This window comes from Schistocerca serialis, chromosome 5, assembly GCF_023864345.2.
Source record: "Schistocerca serialis cubense isolate TAMUIC-IGC-003099 chromosome 5, iqSchSeri2.2, whole genome shotgun sequence".
Taxonomy (NCBI): Eukaryota; Metazoa; Arthropoda; class Insecta; order Orthoptera; family Acrididae; genus Schistocerca; species Schistocerca serialis.
The window spans coordinates 758,287,108-758,307,885 of NC_064642.1; the positions used below are offsets into that span (position 1 = coordinate 758,287,108).

Here is a 20,778-nt window from a genome sequence, read left to right on the forward strand (position 1 = left end):
AGCAGCATGGGAAGAATTACTGGACCCTGACAATGATTTTAAATTGTATCGGACACAGCCACAATTTAATATGAACAGTGGTACTGTGCAGGGAAACAAAGTTAGAGCCAGCGAAACTGAGAGATGAAGTTTTAAAGGAAGCACATGATCACGTGTTATCTGGTCATGGCAGGTATAGAGTGACAAATAGGAAAGTGGCGGAGAGGTATTGGTGGAGAGGTAGGAAAGTGGATGTGGATCAGTATGTCAAGAATTTTATACCATGTGTGCAGAGAGCAGATTTGAGTCGGAAACACATACAGCTTAACAATTGCCAGAATCGACGTGTCCATTTCCTGTGTTGGGAACTGATGTCTTAGGACCTTTCAGTCGAACACCATCAGGGAACAGATTCGTTCTGACAATAATACTCCCTTTTTAGAGGTATGTGGAGACGGTAACTGGATTTTGAAGTTTGGTGTACCAGAGACAATAATCACTGACCAAGGGACCAACTTCATGTCGGATTTAATGAAGGAACTGTGTAAACTGTTGAACGTAAAGAAGTTGAGGATGAGCGCATTGCATCCACAGGCGAACGGGACAGAACAGTTACACAGAACAATTGGGAAGATGTTGAGTTTTTATGTGGATTCTCATCACCATCAGTGACACAAGTATTTGAAGCATATTGTATGCACATACAACACAAAAGCCCATACCAATAACGGTTTGTCTCCGTATGAAGTAGTGTACAGGCGAAAAATACTGTCACCATTTGATTTAGTGATGCTACAGAAAGGAAGGGCCGGTGAATCTGTACATCAATTCACGAGAACAATTTGGGATGTTTGGAAACGGGTACAAAAGGCAAATATGAAAGCTTTGGAAAGGTAGGAAGACACAGTGCAGCGGAAATGATGTTTACTGCAGTATAGAGTAGGGCAATGGGTAATGCTATTCAGCCCCTATTGCCAAAAGGGAAAATGAAGTTTATCGCAAGGTATCAAGGGCCATACCAAGTAGTTGAAACCATATCCCCCATTAATGTTAAGCTTCAGCTGCCAACTAGAACAACGATAGTAAACATTGGGCGGTTGTGGCTACTTAAGGATTGTCCGGATGTAATTCCAGACATGTCGCAGGAAGGGAAGAGGAAGAGAGAGAGAGAGAGAGAGAGAGAGAGAGAGAGAGAGAGAGAGAGAGAGAGAGAGAGAGAGAGAGAGAGAGAGAGAGAGAGAGAGAGGTGTTAAGCACAGGGAAAACCAGGAAGATAGAGTACAGCATGATGTACCACATGCCTTGCGATCCAGAAAGTAGTAGAGTATTTTTAGGTTTATGTTTTCTTGCTATGTACCATTGGGTTTGTGTAGATTAATTAGGCGTTGTATTTTCATCTGTTGTATGTGTTTTCGAGTATTGTAAGCCTGCTACGGACAGCAGTCTTTTTGAAGAGGGAGGAAGGGTGATGGTGATCTGACAGTGTGTGGGGTGAGGAGGGAGTATTTGCTGAAGCGAAATGTATAGAGCTCGAGGGGAGCAGAATTTTAATCAATGGAACTGCATGTAACATAATAACACCAACCTTCCATCTGCCAGCGTCAATTTCAGGAGTCATGCCATTGAATGTTACACAGCCGCAGTTGTACTGGCCAGAAGCAACTTTAGAGTTTTTGCCAAGGCAGAATCTGGCCTTGTTAAACCAAACTCTGGAGTCAGGTCTGTTGAGATCCATAAACCAGTTCATTTCAGAGTAACAGGGACATATATCAGCCATACAGCTTGTGCAGCAAATCGCTCAACACAGGGAAAGGCAACAAGTAACGATTGTTTTTAGCACCTCTGTGCCAAGTGCCATCATAGCCTTAATTTTGTTGTGTGTTGTTTTCATTCTGATCAGGTGGAGAGCCAATTCCAATAGTAGTCCAAATCCCAGTGGATAGGATACCGAGGGCGTAAGACGGGTAGGTACGGGGTTAATCGAGCATTAAGTGGAGTGGTCATCCAGTAAGGAATTTTTACGTTTTGTCTCATGTCGTATTTTAGAAGGATCTAAGTTCCCTAATAGTAGTAGTAAATATGCCGTACGTATGCATTGACCCAAACAAGTTTAAGAGTAGTTACAGGTCGACTCAGGGACCAGATCTTTCCAAAGGGGGGAATAATGTAGCACAACCACCGTTTAAGGTAGGAAAAGGTTAGCTTCGGTGCAGTTTCTTTTTTTTTTTAAACTGCTATGGTCATTAGCGCCCGGTCCGTGACTTAGGAAACAGTAAAAAACCAAAATGGAAACCAGCGGCAATGGGAACGAAAGTCATAAAATTGGAGAAACGAAAAGCAGAATGAAGGCTTAAAAATCCACTACAGAAAGGTGTGACTGTCCCCAAAAAAAAGCTTCAAATGACTGACGTCATTTCACTGGCACTAATAAACTCGAGAACGCGATCGGCTGAGTGCGTGTCATCTGCTAAAATCGATGATATATCAGGCGATAGCTGTAGACAGGAGCGTAACGGATTAAAATAGGGGCACTCAATTAAAAGGTGTCTTACCGTCCACAGCTGAGAGCAGTGGGGACAGAGTGGAGGAGGATCGCCGCTTAAAAGATGTCGATGGCTAAAAAGACAGTGCCCTATCCGGAGTCTAGTTAAAATTACCTCCTCCCGACAACGCGTTCGGAAGGAAGAGGTCCAAGCACAAGGAAGAGCTTTCACGTCCCGCAATTTATTATGGGGAAGTGTCGACCAATGTGCGTGCCATAAATGAAGAACACGACAACATAAAACGCTCCGTAGATCGGCGAAGGAAATCGATTGAATAGCTGGCCGAAGAAGAGAGACTGCAGCCTTGGCTGCAATATCGGCTGCCTCATTTCCACAGATACCAACGTGTCCTGGGAGCCAGAGGAACGCCACCGAGACGCCCCCCAGGTGGATCAAGCGCAGACAGTCTTGAATCCGGTGGACCAGAGGGTGCACAGGGTAAAGAGCTTGGAGACTGAGGAGAGAGCTGAGAGAATCTGAGCAGATAACGTACTGTATCCGCTGATGGCGGCGGAAGTAGTGGACAGCCCGGAGAACAGCGTAAAGCTCCGCAGTATAAACCGAACACTGGTCGGGAAGCCGAAAGTGATTGGGGTGTCGCCAACAATATAGGCACTTCCTACACCAAATGATGTTTTTGGCCCGTCAGAGTAAATAAATGTGGCACCCTTCATTTGTGCCGATTTCGATGCTCCAAGAGTGGAGGCGATCGAGACATCCTTGAAAACATCGTTCAAGAAGGCTGGTCCGTTGAGAGCTGTAGTAGATCGCAAAATCGTCCACAAAGAGGGAGCCCGAGACATCAGGAAGGAGACAATCCATAATTGGATTTATGGCAATGGCAAACAGTACAACACTCAGCACGGAGCCCTGGGGTACCCCGTTTTCTTGGGAGAAAGTACGGGAGAGAGTAGTGTTCACCCGCACCCTAAATGTGCGCTCTGCCATAAATTCGCGAAGAAAAAGGGGCAGCCGACCTCGAAAGCCCCAAGAGAACAGTGTGCGGAGGATGCCCGTCCTCCAATAGGTATCGCATGCTCTCTCCAGATCAAAAAATATTGCTACTGTTTGGCGTTTCCGGAGAAAATTGTTCATGATATAAGTGGAGAGAGCAACAAGATAGTCAACTGCAGAACGATGCTTTCGGAATCCGCATTGGGCAGGTGTTAAAAGACTGCGGGATTCCAGCCACCAAGCTAAACGGTAATTCACCATACGCTCCAAAACCTTACAGACACTACTCGTGAGGGAAATGGGGCGATAGCTAGAGGGGAGATGTTTATCCTTTCCAGGTTTCGGAACAGGAACGACGATAGCTTCCCGCCATCGTCTGGAAAAAGTACTGTCGGTCCAAATTGGATTATAAAGGCGAAGGAGGTAACGCAGACTATGGGTTGATAAATGCAGCAACATTTGGACGTGGATACCATCCGGTCCTGGGGCGGAGGAGCGAGAAGAAGAGAGTGCATGTTGGAGTTCCCGCATGGAGAAAACAGTATTGTAGCTTTCGCGATTTTGAGAGGAGATGTCGCACTTCCGCTGCACGTTTCTTCGGGAGAAACGCTGGTGGGTAATTTGAAGAGCTCGAAATCTCAGCAAAGTGCTGACCCAATGAGTTAGAAATTGCGACGGGGTCCACTAATGTATCATGCGCTACAGTGAGCCCAGAGACCGGGGAGAAACTAGGCGCGCCTGAGAACCGTTGAAGCCGACTCCAAACTTCCGAGGAGGGAGTGAAGGTGTTAAATGAGCTAATAAAGAATTTCCAGCTTGCCTTCTTGCTATCGTGGACGACATGACGGCATCGCGCATGGAGCTGCATATAGCGGATACAGTTGGCCAAAGTAGGATGGTGGCGGAAAACGCGGAGAGCAGGTCGCCGCTCACGTATTGCGTCACGGCATGCCTCGTTCCACCAAGGAACTGGGGGGGCACCGGGGCAATTCGGAGGTGCATGGTATTGAACGTTCCACAGCTGTAAGAATAACGTCGGTAATGTGTTTGACCTCATCGTCGACGCTGGGAAAGTGACGGTCACCGAATGTCGCTAGAGACGAAAAAAGTGTCCAATCGGCTTGGGCAAACTTCCAGCGTCGCGGGCGCATATATGGCAGTTGAGGCTGCAGTCTAAGGACACATGGAAAGTGGTCACTCGAGTGTGTATCATCAAGGGCGAACCATTCGAAGCGCCAAGCTAGCAGAACAGTACCAACCGCAAGGTCCAGATGAGATAAATTTGTCGTGGAGGCAGACAAAAATGTAGGGACCCCAGTGTTGAGGCAAACTAGATCCGCTTGGTGGAAGACTTCTAGCAATAGTGAGCCACGTGGACAAGGATGTGGAGATCCCCAAAGAGGTGGTGGGCATTAAAGTCCCCAACCAGCAAATAGGGGGGGGAGGGGGGGGGGGGGGGGAAGGGAGGCTGACCAAGAAGATGAAGGAGATCAGCTCATGCCATTGGTGTGGACGATGGAATGTATACAGTACAAAGAGAGAACGTGTATCCAGAAAGGGAAAGACGGACGGCGACAGCTTGGAAGGGGGAGTTTAAGTGGATTGGGTGATAATGGAGAGTATCATGGAGAAGAATCATGAGTCCTCCATGGGCTGGAGTGCCTTCAACAGGGGGGAGATCATATCGGACAGACTGAAAATGAGGGAGAACAAAGCGGTCATGGGGACGCAGCTTTGTTTCCTGAAGACAGAAGATGACCGGCGAGTAGGATCGTATGAGGACCGACAATTCATCCCGATTGGCTTGAATGCCGCGGATATTCCAGTGGATAATGGACATAGGGTGAACAGAAAATGGAGGAATGTGACCAATGTCGCTGTCAACTCAACGACTGCTCAGAGCTTGCGACCGACAGCATGGAATGGCATTCAGCCGAAGGCAGAAGATCCTGATCCATAGGTTGTTCAGGAGCAGCTCCTGCCACCAGCGATCGGCCGGTTGATCGGCCGCCAGCAGTGCGCCTCGGTGACACAGAAGACGGTCGAGGGCGATTTCCACCAGGTGGTGCTGTAGATGGGACACGCCTTGGCGGAGAAGGAGATGAACTGGGTTTCTTTGTAGCTTTCTTGGAAGTATGACGTTTAGATGAAGGAGGAACCAAGGGGTGTGAAGTTGGGGTACGTAAAAAATCCTCACGAGTATGCTCTTTTATCGAAGTCTTGGTGTCTGACTTTTGGGCTCGAGATATAGCAGAACCCGATGAAGGGTGAGCCATAGCGTGGGCAGGCGAAAGTGGTGAGGTTGAACGGGCGATCTTTGCGCTGGCCGATCTGACGACCATGGCACTAAAGGTGAGGTCGCAAGTCTGCGTGGCCGCCTCCTTTGTTGGCCGAGGAGAAGCAAGGACAGTGCTGTATTTTCCTGTCTGAGGCACGGTGGGCTGTCGACTGGCGAATAATTTTCGAGCAGCAAAGGTCGACACCTTTTCCTTCACTCTGATTTCCTGGATGAGCTTTTCGTCCTTAAAAACGCGGCAATCTCGAGAGGAAGCAGCGTGGTCACCCATACAGTTGATGCAGCGAGGGGATGGAGGTGGACAAGCACCCTCATGGGCATCCTTGCCACACGTAACACATTTGGCCAGATTGGAACAGGATTGGCTGGTGTGATTGAACCGCTGACACCGATAGCAACGCGTAGGGTTTGGGACGTAAGGGCGAACGGAAATTATCTCATAGCCTGCTTTGATTTTCGATGGGAGTTGAACTTTGTCAAAGGACAAGAAGACAGTGCGGGTTGGAATGATGTTCGTGTCAACCCTTTTCATAACCCTATGAACAGCCGTTACGCCCTGATCAGACAGGTAGTGCTGAATTTCTTCGTCAGACAATCCATCGAGGGAGCGTGTATAAACGACTCCACGCAAGAAATTTAAAGTACGGTGCGGTTCCACCCGGACAGGGAAGGTGTGTAGTAGTGAGGTACGCAGCAATTTTTGTGCCTGGAGGGCACTGACTGTTTCTAACAACAGGGTGCCATTCCGTAATCTGGAACAAGACTTTACAGGACCTGCAATTGCGTCAACACCTTTCTGAATAATGAAAGGGTTGACCGTGGAGAAGTCGTGACCTTCGTCAGACCGAGAAACAACAAGGAACTGTGGCAACGATGGAAGAATTGTCTGTGGCTGAGACTCAGTGAACTTACGCTTGTGAGCAGACATAGTGGAAGGCGAGGAAACCATTGCGGAAGAATCCCCCATGATTACCGGCGTCTCCGATGGCGCCCTCCTCCCTTGTGGGGGCCCTCTCTGAGGGCACTCCCGCCTTAGGTGATTGTTCACACCTCAGGTCACACCTCCCGACAAACGGACGGAGGGACTAATCGGCACTTTCGCAAGGTATCAGCTCGGGTAATCACCCCTCCCTGGGCCTGGCCGTTACCAGCGGGTACGTACGTGTCCTTCCTGTCTACCCGGGGCGGGGAATTACGCGTTACCCCGTCACCGGCTACGCACGGAAGTGCGTGAGTCGGCCTTCAGACACGCACAGGGAGGAAAAAAGATAAAGGGAAAGAAAAGAAGAGGGGTCTCAAACGCCACAGCGGAGAAAAGGGCAAAGAGAAGAGGGAAGGAAAAGAGAAGGACAGAGGAAGGACGAAGACTTGCAAGTGTAGAAAGCAAGGAATTTGTAACAGTTTCGAGCGTCCGTCTCCGGACGTAGGCACAAACCATACTCCCACAGGGGGAGAAAGGGAATGAAAGAACCAGAGGTGAGGGGGGTGGGCGAAGATGGGGGGGGAGGGGGAAATAGGGGGGGGGGGGGAAGGATGCGGAAAGGGAGGGTATGCAGCCCGGAAACGAAGGGGGGCCACATTAGCTCGGGGTCCCATGTTCGCTACGCACGTATCCACAAAAGAGTTGTGGACCCCCTGGGGGGAGGTGCGGGCCTGTTGGCAGTAAGTTATGCTACCAGTAGTTGCATAGTAGAATGGAGGCCACAGGGCCGTAGACCTGCTGAAAAGAGTAAACGCAACAGGCTGTATGGCACAAGTTACAGGCAGAAGGGGGCCCCCTGGCCCAACCCAGGTGTTATGAGTACACGACTCTGAGTGGTTGCAAAACAGAGGTGCACAGTCCTGTATAAATAGGTGCCGGTTCACTCACAAGGCATTCAAGTGTGACTGCTCTCCTGGACGGCGGGGTGTGTCACACTACCGGCTACACACAGCAGCAGATGGGGCGCCAGCGTTACAGTCCACGGCAGGTCGCTGATTCGAATCTCTGAGGCCAACGCAGGATCCGCAGCCAGCCAGCAGTGGGCCATGCCACGGCTCACTACTGTGGGCAGTCTTGTTAGCTCCCAACACGCTCCGAAGGCATCCCGAGGCAAGGGCCACAGATTGAGACGCCGTATCGTGGGCACCGCGATCTTAGCCACGCCAGCGAAGCAGCACGCCATGGGCCGCCTCGCAGCTCTCACCAGTGGGCAGCAGGGACAGAGACCGCTGAGTCAACTGCCAGCACATCCTGACATCATCGTCAACTCCGCGGCCATACAAGGCCGACACACAGCAGTGTGCTGCTCAGGTCGCTGAGGAAGCCATTCAGCGCCAAGCTGTTTCGCAGACAGAAAAGTGGTGTCCTCAGCATTGCGGGACCTGGCGATGCAGGCAGAGGAACGGGACCACTGTAGCTGGAAATAATAAATCACTTGGCAAACTGATGAGTTTTAATACCGTGCATCCTGATAGTTTCCATCCTCGTCCAGCATCCATCTACATAACCAATTAGATCTTATTCTAAGTAAAAAGAAAGATCTGAGTTACTTTCTTCATACACATTCTTTCCTTAGTGCAGACTGACACAGATCATACAGTAGTAGTGACAAAAGTGCATTTTATGACTAAAAAGTTTCACTCTGCCAGAACACCTTGCAAAACAAAAATTAATCTTTGCCAAACAAGAAACACTGCTGCAGTATAAGTATTTAGTGACAAGATACGAAAAGAGGTGGATCCTGGGACCTAGCCACCCCTATTTCTGAAGACTGGCAGAAGATAAAATCGCTTGTTACTGTTACCGCTGGAAATGTGTTCGGTAATCTGGAAGCAAAATCCCAGGATTGGTTCATTGACAACATAGACATCCTGAAATCTCTCCTCGAGGCTGTGTCAGGCCACTGTGATCTGGTATAAAAATCCATGCAATTCTACACGCAGGAAGCTAAGCAATGCAAAGGTAGCTGTTCAACATGCTGTCTGCAACTGTATCAATTCCTATTGCGAGCAACTTTGCACTGGCATATGGGAGCGTTTCAATGCTGGCGACGGTGGTGATGCGTACTCTGGCATCAAACGGCTGATTGGACCCATTCCAAAGAAGAGCGTGACACTCAAGGAAACAGATGGAAAAGTCATCACAGATCATAATCATCAATTGCACCGTTGGGTAAAACATTACTCCAGCCTCTACTCACATCCCATCAACATTAGTCCAAATGCAATGAATGAAATTCCTTAGATGACACTTTACCACGACTTGGATGCCACACCTGCTATGGAGGAGCTTCAAAGAGCAATCACACAGGTCAAATGTGGGAAGTGCCCTGACAAAGACAACACCTCCACAGAAATTGTAAAACTTAAGCCAGTTTTTTCGCTGCTTTTCAACCTCTTACTGAAATGCTGGGCTGAGGGTACTGTGACACAAGACATGCATGTTGCCAATATTGTTATTTCTATACAGGTAAAGGTGTCACCGTGGAATCTCACTTCTGAATATACCTGGAATAACATTTGCCCGTGTGGTGTTGGTCAGACATAAGAAGGTTGTTGGGTCGCATATACCCCGAGGAACATTGTGGGTTTTGTCCCCAATGATCTACAGTTTATACGATCTTCAAATTCCGGCAAATTCAGGAAAAGTGCTGTAAGCAAAAAAAACTCCTCTGTTCATTGCCTTTATCGACCTAAACAAGGCTTTCGACACAGTCAGCAGAGAAGGACTGTATGCAGTACTTTTGAAGATAGGGTGTCCTCCAAAGCTCTTAAAGATAATCAAGGCTTTTCACAAGGATATGGAAGGTGCTGTGGTCTTCGACGGAATCACATCCGACCCATATGCTGTGAAAAAGAGGGTTTCATCAAGGATGCATATTGACTCCCATTCTGTTCAATATTTTTTCTCAGGCTTCCTCAAAGTTGTTTTTGGTGAAACTAACCTGGGTATTCATCTGTATACCAGAGCTGATGGGTAGCTCTACAACATTCCTCTACTCAGATCCTAGCACTTCCGTGAAGATTTGCTTGTAAATAGCCTTTTATTTGCTGACAATGTTGCATTTGTAGCGCATACTCAAGACGATCTGCAAGAGCTTGTAGATAAGTTCTCTACTGCATGCAAGCTCTTCTCCATGACTATAAAAGTAAAGAAGACTGTTATCATGGCACAAGGCTACACAGATTTGCCTGTCATCAAACTGGACGGCTCCTTGTTGAAGATAATCGATAAATTCTGCTATCTTTGTTCAATAACGACAGAAGATCTCTCCCTGGATGATGAGATAAATGCAAGAATAGGAAAGGCTGCCAGTACTTTCGGAAAGTTCCGCACATGAGCATGGGACAACAAACACCTTACATCGTTAACAAAACTACTTGTGTATCAATCATGTGTACCGAGTACTCTCCTGTATGGAGCTGAGACTTTGACATCATATGCCAAACAGCAATAAAAGCTCAATGCCTTTCCCCTGCGGTGCTTACGGAGCATCTTGGGAATATCACGGAAGTATCTTGTGACAAATGATATGGTTCAGAAAACTGCAAAACAACAGATTATCACTGCCACACTCAAGCAACATCACCTGCAGTGGTTAGGACAGCTGCATCATATGGTGCACATTACTCAGTGAAACAGCAGGAGCAAAGAGACCTCATGGAATACCTCCACTACACTTTGGGGATTACGTTAAGCGTGATATGTGCACTTTTAATATTGGCAGTAACAAGTGGGAGCAACTCCTTGACGATCGCAGCAAATGGAGGAAACTAACTGCAGATGGAAGCAAGATGCACGACCATGCATGACTTAACGACTTAGCTGCAAAATGACTGTGCACACATGAGCTTATGATTAATGCTCCCACTGGACTGACTCATATTTGCCTCGCTTGTGGCCACCAAGTCAGCTCTCGCATCGGACTTCTGAGCCACCAGCAAAAATGTCTCCAGGATGCCACTTGAATCTTCCAACAGGAAGCACCAGGCCATCTTTATGACACGTGCATCATTTCCCCATATCCCAACATGCTGCCATACCCAGCAGAATATTACTTCTTTGCACTGTTTTTGAATCTGCATCTAGGCCATTCAGAATAGTTTTTCTCCTGGATATATTTGTTGTACAGACTGCAAGGCACTTTGAGAGTCCCAGCAGATGACAAAATTCCTACTTGACCATGCTCCACTGCCTTGAGGACTCTGGTACACTTTGGCATCATAATTTGTCCATTTTTCTGGGAGGTGAACTCTGATGAACTTATCAGGGGAGACCCAAACAACATACTTTATTCGTCTGCTTGGATCCATCCATATATAATAATAAAATCTTTATACAGACTTAAAATTTGACAAAAGAAGCTTTTAAAAAAGTAGCCTTCATTATGAGATTTCCTGGACTCAAGTTTAAAGTCACTTTAGGTATCTGAAAATGCCAAGGCAGCAATTTGTTCCAGCCCTGTATCTTGAGGTCTAATACATCAACAGACATTAATCAGAATGGCTTGTTCACATGTGGCCAATTCCAAAACATTTGCTCAAAATTTGGACAGTCCACTACACTAAATGTCAGTGATAGACAATACTGATATTTTCAGATCTTTCCTTACGCTGAAGAGCTGTGCTCACGAGTGGTGGATCACCAGCCTCTGCACACACATGCCAACTGGGCAGGTCCTATAGGCCCATATGGTCACTATAGGAGCATATTCATTCTTTAGAGTACTTATATTTTGATACTGTACAGACTTTGCTTAGAATTTCTCAGTACAGCTTCTAAAGTGATTTAACTACATGTTGCTTGATACTTTCCCAATGGATTAGTTGCACAAGTGGTTCTTGGGCAAGGTATCATCTGTGTCCCTTGACACCTAATGGTCTTCTCTTGTTTTCCACTATACTCTGATGTCATTGGTAATACAGGGTTACAGGAACAAGAGTTTTCAAAGTAGCCTACGGCTAAGTTATTTTACTATATTAAACAACAACCTGTAGTTTCCATTGTTTTATTAAGTTAAATATACGTGGGTCTATTGTTAGTCACTAGGCACATTTTATCTGGTGTTTCTACAGATATTTCCAATTTCATTTTTGCAGCATGTAGATGGCGTAGGTGCAAACAATACTGATTGTCACATTCCATGCAATGCCCTCTGTCAGATAAGAACAAAATTATTTTTAAAGTGAAATTTTGTATGCACATTCAGTAGAGTGAACCCAAATTAACCTAACGCAATATCGATTTAGTGATATGTATTAGCAAGGACAGTAAAATATCCAGAAAATCCAATACTCCAGTAGTGACAAAAGGACTGCTGTGTGGCAGTAGCAGATAGCATGGGCCAGAGCAGCACATGATACGAGCTAAGTAGGGGAACGGAGATGTGGTAATTAATAGTTGTATTATGTTTTACTGTCCCTGTTAATACATAATTCAAAACCAAATATCACACTAGACTAATTTAGGAGTGCTCTATTGAATGGGTAAGAAATTCCATTTTAAGGAACATTTTACTTGTGATGGGGAAACAAACTGCTACTTTCCGTTGATGCTGGGTGTTATGTGAAAGTCATGATCAGTAGATAAACACTGCAAAAACGAAATTGCATGTATCTGCTAAAACACTAGAGAAAATACACATGACAACTCTTAGAAGCGAGACCTAATACACACATCTGAAAATTTCTTAACAGATGAAAACCATTTGGCAGACTGGGACCCAACCTTTGCCTTTTATAGGCGATTCACTTATTGACTGTGCTATCCAGGCAAGTATATTTGAACTGTATGCTAAATTCTACAACACTGACAGTGAAACAGTTTTCTTCGGGGTTGTGGCAAATAGCATAAATCTTAGAAATAGTTGTGCTCAAGGTACTTTCTCAAATTCAGCGTAAGCAATGAGCCTAGAGAACTTTAGTTACTGACTTAATTTTTTACTTGTAGAAATGAAGCAACAGCCTTTCTGAATTGTACAATTGAGAATAATTCTCATGAACTGGTGGTCGCAAGCATTCAGCTCCTAAGTTGACATTTTTCCCACCCTTTGCAAATAGGGTATTATGATCACATTATTGGCAGTAAGTACGGCAAGGTCCAAAAGCGAGAATACTGAAATGAACCTCAGTATGCTAAGGCAATTGTGGGAACTTAAGTTTAAGAAAGTCTCATGTTTTGTAGTCCCTGTTTATTTGCGGTACTTTTGATCTTCGTATTCCTACAGCAGCCATCCTTTCTGCAATTCCAATGTTTCCAAATGCTTTAGGTGACTGCAAGATAAAACACCTTTGATAAAATAAAGTAAATTATGTGGTGTTTTTATTAGGGAGCCATCAGACTGTTGAGTTCCACATAGCAACCAATTGTGAAGGTCTAATGATTCCTGTAGAAGTGTCTCATATCAAATGAGTTTGATAATTTGAGAGATTTAACAATCTGTTCCAGAGCTATCTCAATAAAGACAAGGGAAAACTTTCCAAAGTCACTTCTTCTTCTTCTTCTTCTTCTTCAATAACCAAGAGATTTTTCACATTTCAATAGTGGCCTGTTACTCAATTTTCTGTCTGGGTTAAGTTGCTGCCTACACCCCTGATGATTTGCACATATTTTCAGTGTCAACGTTCAACACAAAATTAGCTGATAGAAACTAATGATACCACTTCTGTGTGTTATGTATCTGTAATACTGAGCACTTTGTGATCAAGAACCACCCACAAATGATGCCTATGCCATAGATTTGTTTCTAGCAATACCAATCTTACAGCATGTACATGAATCTGTGAGTCAAATATGAGGCAAATCCACACAAAAAAATTATATAATAAAAATATGTCAAATCCAGAGGCATGTTACATTTATTGGATTATTTGAACTTTGTTGCTCTTTTTACTCGCCAGCACACTTTTCTACCTTCTTTTTGCCTTTAAATCTGGCATGAAGATCCCACATTCCAGTAACATTGTCTAGGAGACCATAATACAAAATAAATTTTTCACGCAATAGTCTGTAGGTACAGAGGGGAAAAAAAATAAATAAAAAATTTAAAAAAGCGTTGATGGAATCTTTCCAATGTGAATTTCAGGGTTCTATTTTGCACCATGAAATTGTTCATCTTTTTCCAACTTCCATTAAATTCACCATAAATTAAGGCAACACTTTCCGAAGTTTTTTTAAAAAAAAAAAAAAAAAAAAAAAAAAGAGAGATGTGATTGGGGGAGGGGGCAGCACAAGGGTTTAAGAATTAAGTCATTTGTCTTCCAGCAAAAAGCTAGGTTTTTTAATGCACTGAATTGAAATAGTCAGGAAGTTAAAACCAGCATTTGCATACTCACAATTCAATAAATACTTGTAACAAAATATACATTTCATCGATATCTTACATCTATGTGCATACATGAATACAAATATAAAAAAACATTAGTATGAAAGTTAAAATCTTTACATAGGAAGCTAATCCAGAAAATAGAAGACTCATTAAGTACATGGAAACATACACATGGAAACATACATACAACATCACAAAATTAAAATTATATAGTAGTAAAATGAAAAATATTAACAACAATGACAAAAATTTCAAAGTTATTCAGTACATAATCAATAAATCACATAAACAGGAATTTTCTGCTCATCACAGTAATTCATTACAGGTTCAGTGCCACACATCCAATCAATATCCGGTCTGTACTGTTCACAGGAACTGATTGGTGTGTCCCATTTGTTGCACTTACAGTGCACATCTTATTTTACATTCTTTTGAGTAAACACATTTTTAAGAATCCATGGATGTTTCAATACTTCTGACAGAGGTAACCGGTTTTGTGGTACCACCACAAGCAGCTGCAAAGAAGGTACAGACTGTTAGCTCAAACCATTGATCTATAGCACAGTGATTTATTCATTAATAGCATGGAAATAATTTTTAATTTTATCAAAATATAAGGAATTTACTTCAAACCACAAACTATGACATGCCAAACCTGACAAGGGAACAAGAAAAATATCATCATTACCATTTAAGTATATAACATTCCAACTAATATCCACTTCCAGTAAAAAAGTTTTAAGATAATATAAACTTTAATCCATTTAATTAAGCTTTTACTCATTATTTCATGGACAGGGAAATAAGTTCATGTTGTTTTAAGTTTGGTTTACGTTCTTCCACTCTGTTCGTGTTTCTGAAATGACAGATCTAACAATAAGGTAACACACGCACACACGCACACACACGCACACACAAAGGTTATTTGGTCTGGTAGTATGAGGGTCTTTCATAAGGTTATTAAAGCTCAGGCTTTTGCTTCCTTCTCATTAACATAATAAGTCAGTCTTCTATAAATTTTTTTTGTTTATTTAAAGGAAACAAGGTAGTGATACAAACTACTCGAAAATGAAGAAAAAACGAAGTATCTGTGGCACATGGGCTAATAATGTGACACCATAGGTAATACCTAATCAATAGCAAAAGTTATAAATAAATTGCTGAAGATCTGATTAAGACATTTCCTATAGTCCATTTAAAACTACTTTATAGTTAACGTCTGTCACTTGCAGAGACAGTTCTGTCATATCATATCGGCTGCAGCTCTGTCACAGATGACACCTGGCGTGTCACTTCGCAAATCCTCAGTGTAGCCAATTTGTGGGCAATTTCAGTTTGATTGGGGACTGGCATTGTGTGGGGAATATGAGGGGATTTTAAGAGATTGCTATTTATTAATATATCGTAGCTTTTACATTGATTGCTTCATGCTTGCCGAGTTTGTGACTGGTGTCAATTCTAATGATTTTCAAGACCTTAAGCTCGGAGTGAGTTTCATAGAGAAGATTTCAATCAATATCATATAAACAGGGCAGATAAATGTACTTTTACATACAGATATTACTTAACGCAGATTGAACATAACAATGGCTGAGCACTGTAGTGTTTCAAGAATTTCCGTGTAAATTCTAGAACCACTCGGCCTTCCACCATCTCAAACACACGATATTTTAGGTGTGAGTGGGAGAAAAGAACTCTGCCTACTGTGCGTCACCTGTCTGTGTGTGCAGGTGTGAAATCACTCATGAGCTAAAGGTCAACGCAGCGGTTGAACAGCACCGATAAGTACGTGTCGGGCGATCCATGGAAGTCTTAGTGAAAGCACATGAAAGAATCGGGGATGGACTTGCTGGAGGCAAGACATATTTTACAATATGTCTGTAGTAGAGACATGGTTGTTAAGCCAGCTCTTTTCTAAATGGACTTAAATCTGTTTCTAATGTGAGACGATATGAGTTACGAGAAGTTAAATGTTTGTGTGTGAAGTGTGAATTTTGTCCTTATGAAGCTCAAATATACAAATAGTTATTGAAAAGTATTCTTCGAGTACCGAATTATTTCGCAAATGGTGAGAGTGTCTAAGGTTCCTGTAACTAGCATTGTTCTTCGGAGAAGTTTACAGAGATTCCAGAAGCTGGCTATCCAGAGAAGATCGGCTGTATACACCAAGCAAGTTTACTCGTATAAGAGAAGTGGGAAGTTTGCACATACACAGTCATCCAAACCATTAGAGCACATGTGAGAAAAAGCAGTTGAGCACATGCTTAAAGCAAAGCATTGTTCACCTTCCTCAGTCTCTGCTGGGCAGTACTCTCGCCACTCTTCAGCTCATATAGTGTGTATTCCAAAGCGTTCAACTGCTAATGTTTGGTTTTCTTTCCTTGGGAAATAGTAACGATTTTGTGCAAAAATGGATAAACAGTTGCTGAAAGGTGTAGATTAAAAGGCAGAAACTAATTCTAAGGTAGATTACTATCTAAACTTGTTCAAATTCTTTTAAACATCTCACAAATAGCTTGCTCACATTTTAACAGTATCTGTGTCTATATTCTGATCTGGAGTCATTGGCAGTAATTCAGATGTTTTCCTGCTGCTTTCAGACTCCTACCAGCCTTTACCACATGTCAATGTGTGACAGTACATTAGACATTCACACAGTGCAAGGTTTATTGTTGTTAATGTCGGTTTGCTGGGCATTGCGAATGCACGTGATACACGACAGCCAAGAAAATGCTCATAGCACATCACATCTTTATTGCCTTGAAAGTGTATGATCTGACTAAAGGTTTAATAAGCAAATTAAGTATCACACCACTCTTACTCATTAAATATTTGTTTCAGAATCTGCTTACTTTAATATCACATTCTCTGTTGCAGACAAGTACCATGAGTGGACATGATCAACTTTGTACAGAATGTTTCCACAAAACCTCTGTACTTCTGTGGGTTGCATAAATTTCTACCATAGCAGGGAAATAATGAGGTTGGGCAATAAACATTTTGCTCACAATTGGCTGGCTGCTGTGGTATCACCAAGGAATGGTCCATTATAACCGATGACAAAGGCTTCAGATTTACATGGAGTTTGACAAAGAGTTTGCTTCCGTCTGATTATTTTGAAATGTTAAGTGCTTTGCTGTTGCTAAAATGTTAAATCATCCATATCTTATTTGATTGTCGGTTTATGCCACACTCATCAGTAATGAGCCAGATCACAGTTTATTCTGGCATCTTTTACAACAATAATGTTTGGCCTTTGCTGGGGTATTTGAACAGCAGAGCTGTTGAAATGATAGGTATTTAGATTTAATGTAATGCCACTAGTTTCTTTTTAGATGCTCACATTTTCATTGTCATTTTCAAAGTACTTGGCAACTGTCCTAAGACAGTATAGTTTTGATGAGGAAATCTTATGGCTTATTTCCAATGTTGCAGCGAAAATGGTTTGAGATAAATGTTTATGGCAAAAACCATTAGGTTTTCATACATGTTGAAAACTGTCTTAACACATGTTATTACACTAGCAAACAGCACAGAACATATGTAGAATACAAATACCATAAAATCAACAGGTCACAGTACATTACAGCTAATTAAGCTTAAATAGCTACTGTTACATTGAAATAACTTCAGCAGCAGACTAAAACTGTTGAAAACTACACCGGACAGGAAGCAAAGCTTGTTCAAATATTTTTTGTTGTTGGTGAACCTACAGTCACTGCGTTAAATTTGCAAAACTTGGCCATAATCAATCGTACACATGAAATAATACAGAGAAATGTTGAGAATTATACTTCCACACACTATTATAATTGCTATACAGTTTTCAATCCATTTGCATCATGAATCAAAATTCTTCACACATTTTATTCCACTCTTCATTACTGCAAAGATAAATCTCATTTTCTCACTTATCGATAGTGAACTACTCTGCTTTATTCTATTTTCTTTTTCGAACAGAAAATTTACAAACATTAGTATTTCAACACATTTTTATTATTTCTCGTGATTCGCGGGGGATCTGCTCTGTATGTACAATATGCGAGTTTTTAAAGATACTATTAATAAACTGTCACATTTACATCAGCATGAGCTTCCGCAGCTGTTGTCACTGTCATTAAAATTCTTGTGAGTTGTTGACCACATTGTCAATACATAAAACTGTCAGACATTTTGGCCTCTATTGTAAATGGCCTTCCTCAGGGCTTTGTGATGAGCTGGGCTGCAGAGTGTAAGCGACTACAAATCTTATATAGTAGCGGAGGAAGATATTTACATAATTTGGTAACATATTTGAGGATAGTCATGCATTCTTTATTGGCCTATATACTATGAACAGACCTATGTTTTAGCTACAGGTTTACCTCCCTTGCCTATTGCTGCAGACATCTTCATAGACGCATCTGAAGAAACAGGTGTCCAGTCCACACCATGAAGCCCCATTTGCTGGCTCCAATGTGTTGATACTATTGTCATCTGGGCACGTAGAAAGCAAGAAATATAGAAGTTCCACCAACATCTCAACAGCATAGTAAAATACCATTTACTATTGAGACTGAAAAGAAAGGGGTGCTGCCTTTTCTTGACGTGGAAGTTTACCTAAGCCTGGTGGTAAACTTTGCCACAGAGTATGCAAAAAAGCCACCAGCGCAATCAGGTATGTCCATACCACCTCCCACCATCATCCTATGCATAAGTTGTCTGCTCTTCACACTTTAACCAGGAGGGTTCACAGCATAAGCAATAACAAACACCTCTAAGCGGACCTATGGAACCTCAGATCCAATTTTGGAGCAAATGGTTATGCAAAGGATATGATAGATAAAACTGACGACAAAAGATGCATGCAATTGGGAAGATCAGAAGGAAGTACAAAACAGCCCTATTACAATATGTACAGGGAGTCACCGAATGCGACTCTGCGGAGCCAGGATCGGGCCAATCTTTTGGAGCAATAACAAAATAAAAGACGTTCCAAGCACAACAAAAGATGCAATCAACAGGTTAAACATCACAGTATTCTACGAAATCGGCTGTGAATGTGGACTGGTGTATGTAGGCAAGATGAGATGACTGATCAGTACACAAATTGCAGAGCATGAAAGATCTAACAGTCTGAGAAAACACACCAGGTCAGTGATGGAGGAACACTACGATGAGTGCGATAAGATAATATTCCGTTTCGTTTTGTTATAGGGCACAAAAACAACTACAGTCATATGTGCCGAAGTCATAACTGTAGTACACGGAGAGGAAGGGGGGTGGGGTGGGGTGGGGTGGGGTGGGGTGGTGAGTGAAGTGAGTGAGTGAGTGAGTGAAGTGAGTGGTTAAAAACGACTACTAATTAAGCCCAACTGACGGAAAAAAAAGAGCTAAAAACAGGGACATGGAGAAAGGATCACAAAATACACCATAGAGAAACTGAGGTTCTGAACTAAAAATTAAATGGCCTTCCCCATGTTGCTACGACAGATAGAAAGTGAAACACGTTCGACAGCCCACGCGTCGTTCACTTAAACGACCAGTAACTCAGACAGCAAACTTACATGAGAACAAAAGAGACTAAAAAGGCATTCCACCAGAGATTGAGGGCAATGAGCACATAGTGGTGGGGAATCACCACTTAAATGGCAATGGCTAAAATGCAACATAGTTAACATGATCTCCTTGCGGCAAAGAGGGCAGAGAGGAAGTCGTCCAAGCCAATAGGAGAGGCAAAAATTCCCCAGAGCTTGTTCTCATGAAGGGAGGACCAATGGTGATTACAAAGTGACACCCCCTGCTGATAGTAGGTGACACAGATCAGGGGGGCGGAAGAACTAGCAGTCAACATATGAGGACTGCAGCCTTGGCAGGAGTGTCAACGGCCTAGTTTCCCGTCAGACTAACGTGACTAGGAACCCACATGTACATCACAGCGTCTCCATCAAGAGCGAACAAGTGACAGCTTTCCAGTACCCGCTGCACTAAGGGATGAAAGCTGTACAGCGCACTGAGGCTCTGTTGGGCACAGTGATTGGCGCAGATAACGCAATTGGAAAGCCTGTCACCGGGTGTACTGCGCGGCTTGATACAGGGTGAAGAGCTCTGCTGTAAATACTGAGCAGTGTTCCGGAAGCCGATACCAAAATATGTCTGTGCCAATGACAAAGGCACATCCGACACCATGGTCAGTCCAAGAGCCATCAATGTACGTAAAGGTACTATTGCAAAGTTCCATTCAAAGGTCGTGAACTTATTGCGATTGAGTGAGGCTGGAGAAGTGTCTTTAAGAAGTGAATGAAGGCCAACGTGAACAAAAGCCGCCATATGAAGCCAAGGTGGTGAAGGGTTCACACTCAGCATATAGCATGAAGTTAAATGCCAGAGCAAGAGCCAGAAGTTCCATTCATGACATGGGTTGAAAATGTGACGAGGTGGTCAACTGCACAACAGCTTGCTTGAAATCCACATTGTGCAGTGGTTAATAAATTGCAAGACTAGTCACCATACCAGCTGGGCACGAATCATGTGTTCCATCACACTGCAGTAACAGCTGGTGAGAGAAACAGGGCGACAACTAGAAGGTGCTTTCCTTGCTGGGTTTAGGTATGGGTTTGACAGTGGCTTCATGCCAGCGTCTGGGAAGTGTGCCCTTTGCCCATATGTGATTTTACTTATGAAGGAGAAAGTGCTTGTCCGCAAGAGAAAGGTTCTG

General features: G+C 43.4%; 1 protein-coding gene across 1 annotated transcript in view; it reads right to left on the reverse strand.

The window, feature by feature from the left end:
• Positions 1-14,082: 14,082 nt before the first annotated feature.
• Positions 14,083-20,778, reverse strand: part of LOC126481356 (aurora kinase A-A-like) — a 34,959-nt gene continuing 28,263 nt past the window's right edge. Inside the window, exon 6 of the mRNA XM_050105055.1 lies at positions 14,083-14,596. Coding sequence (XP_049961012.1) covers positions 14,498-14,596 — 99 coding nt within the window. The 3' untranslated portion in view covers positions 14,083-14,497. The remainder of the gene's footprint in view (positions 14,597-20,778) is intronic.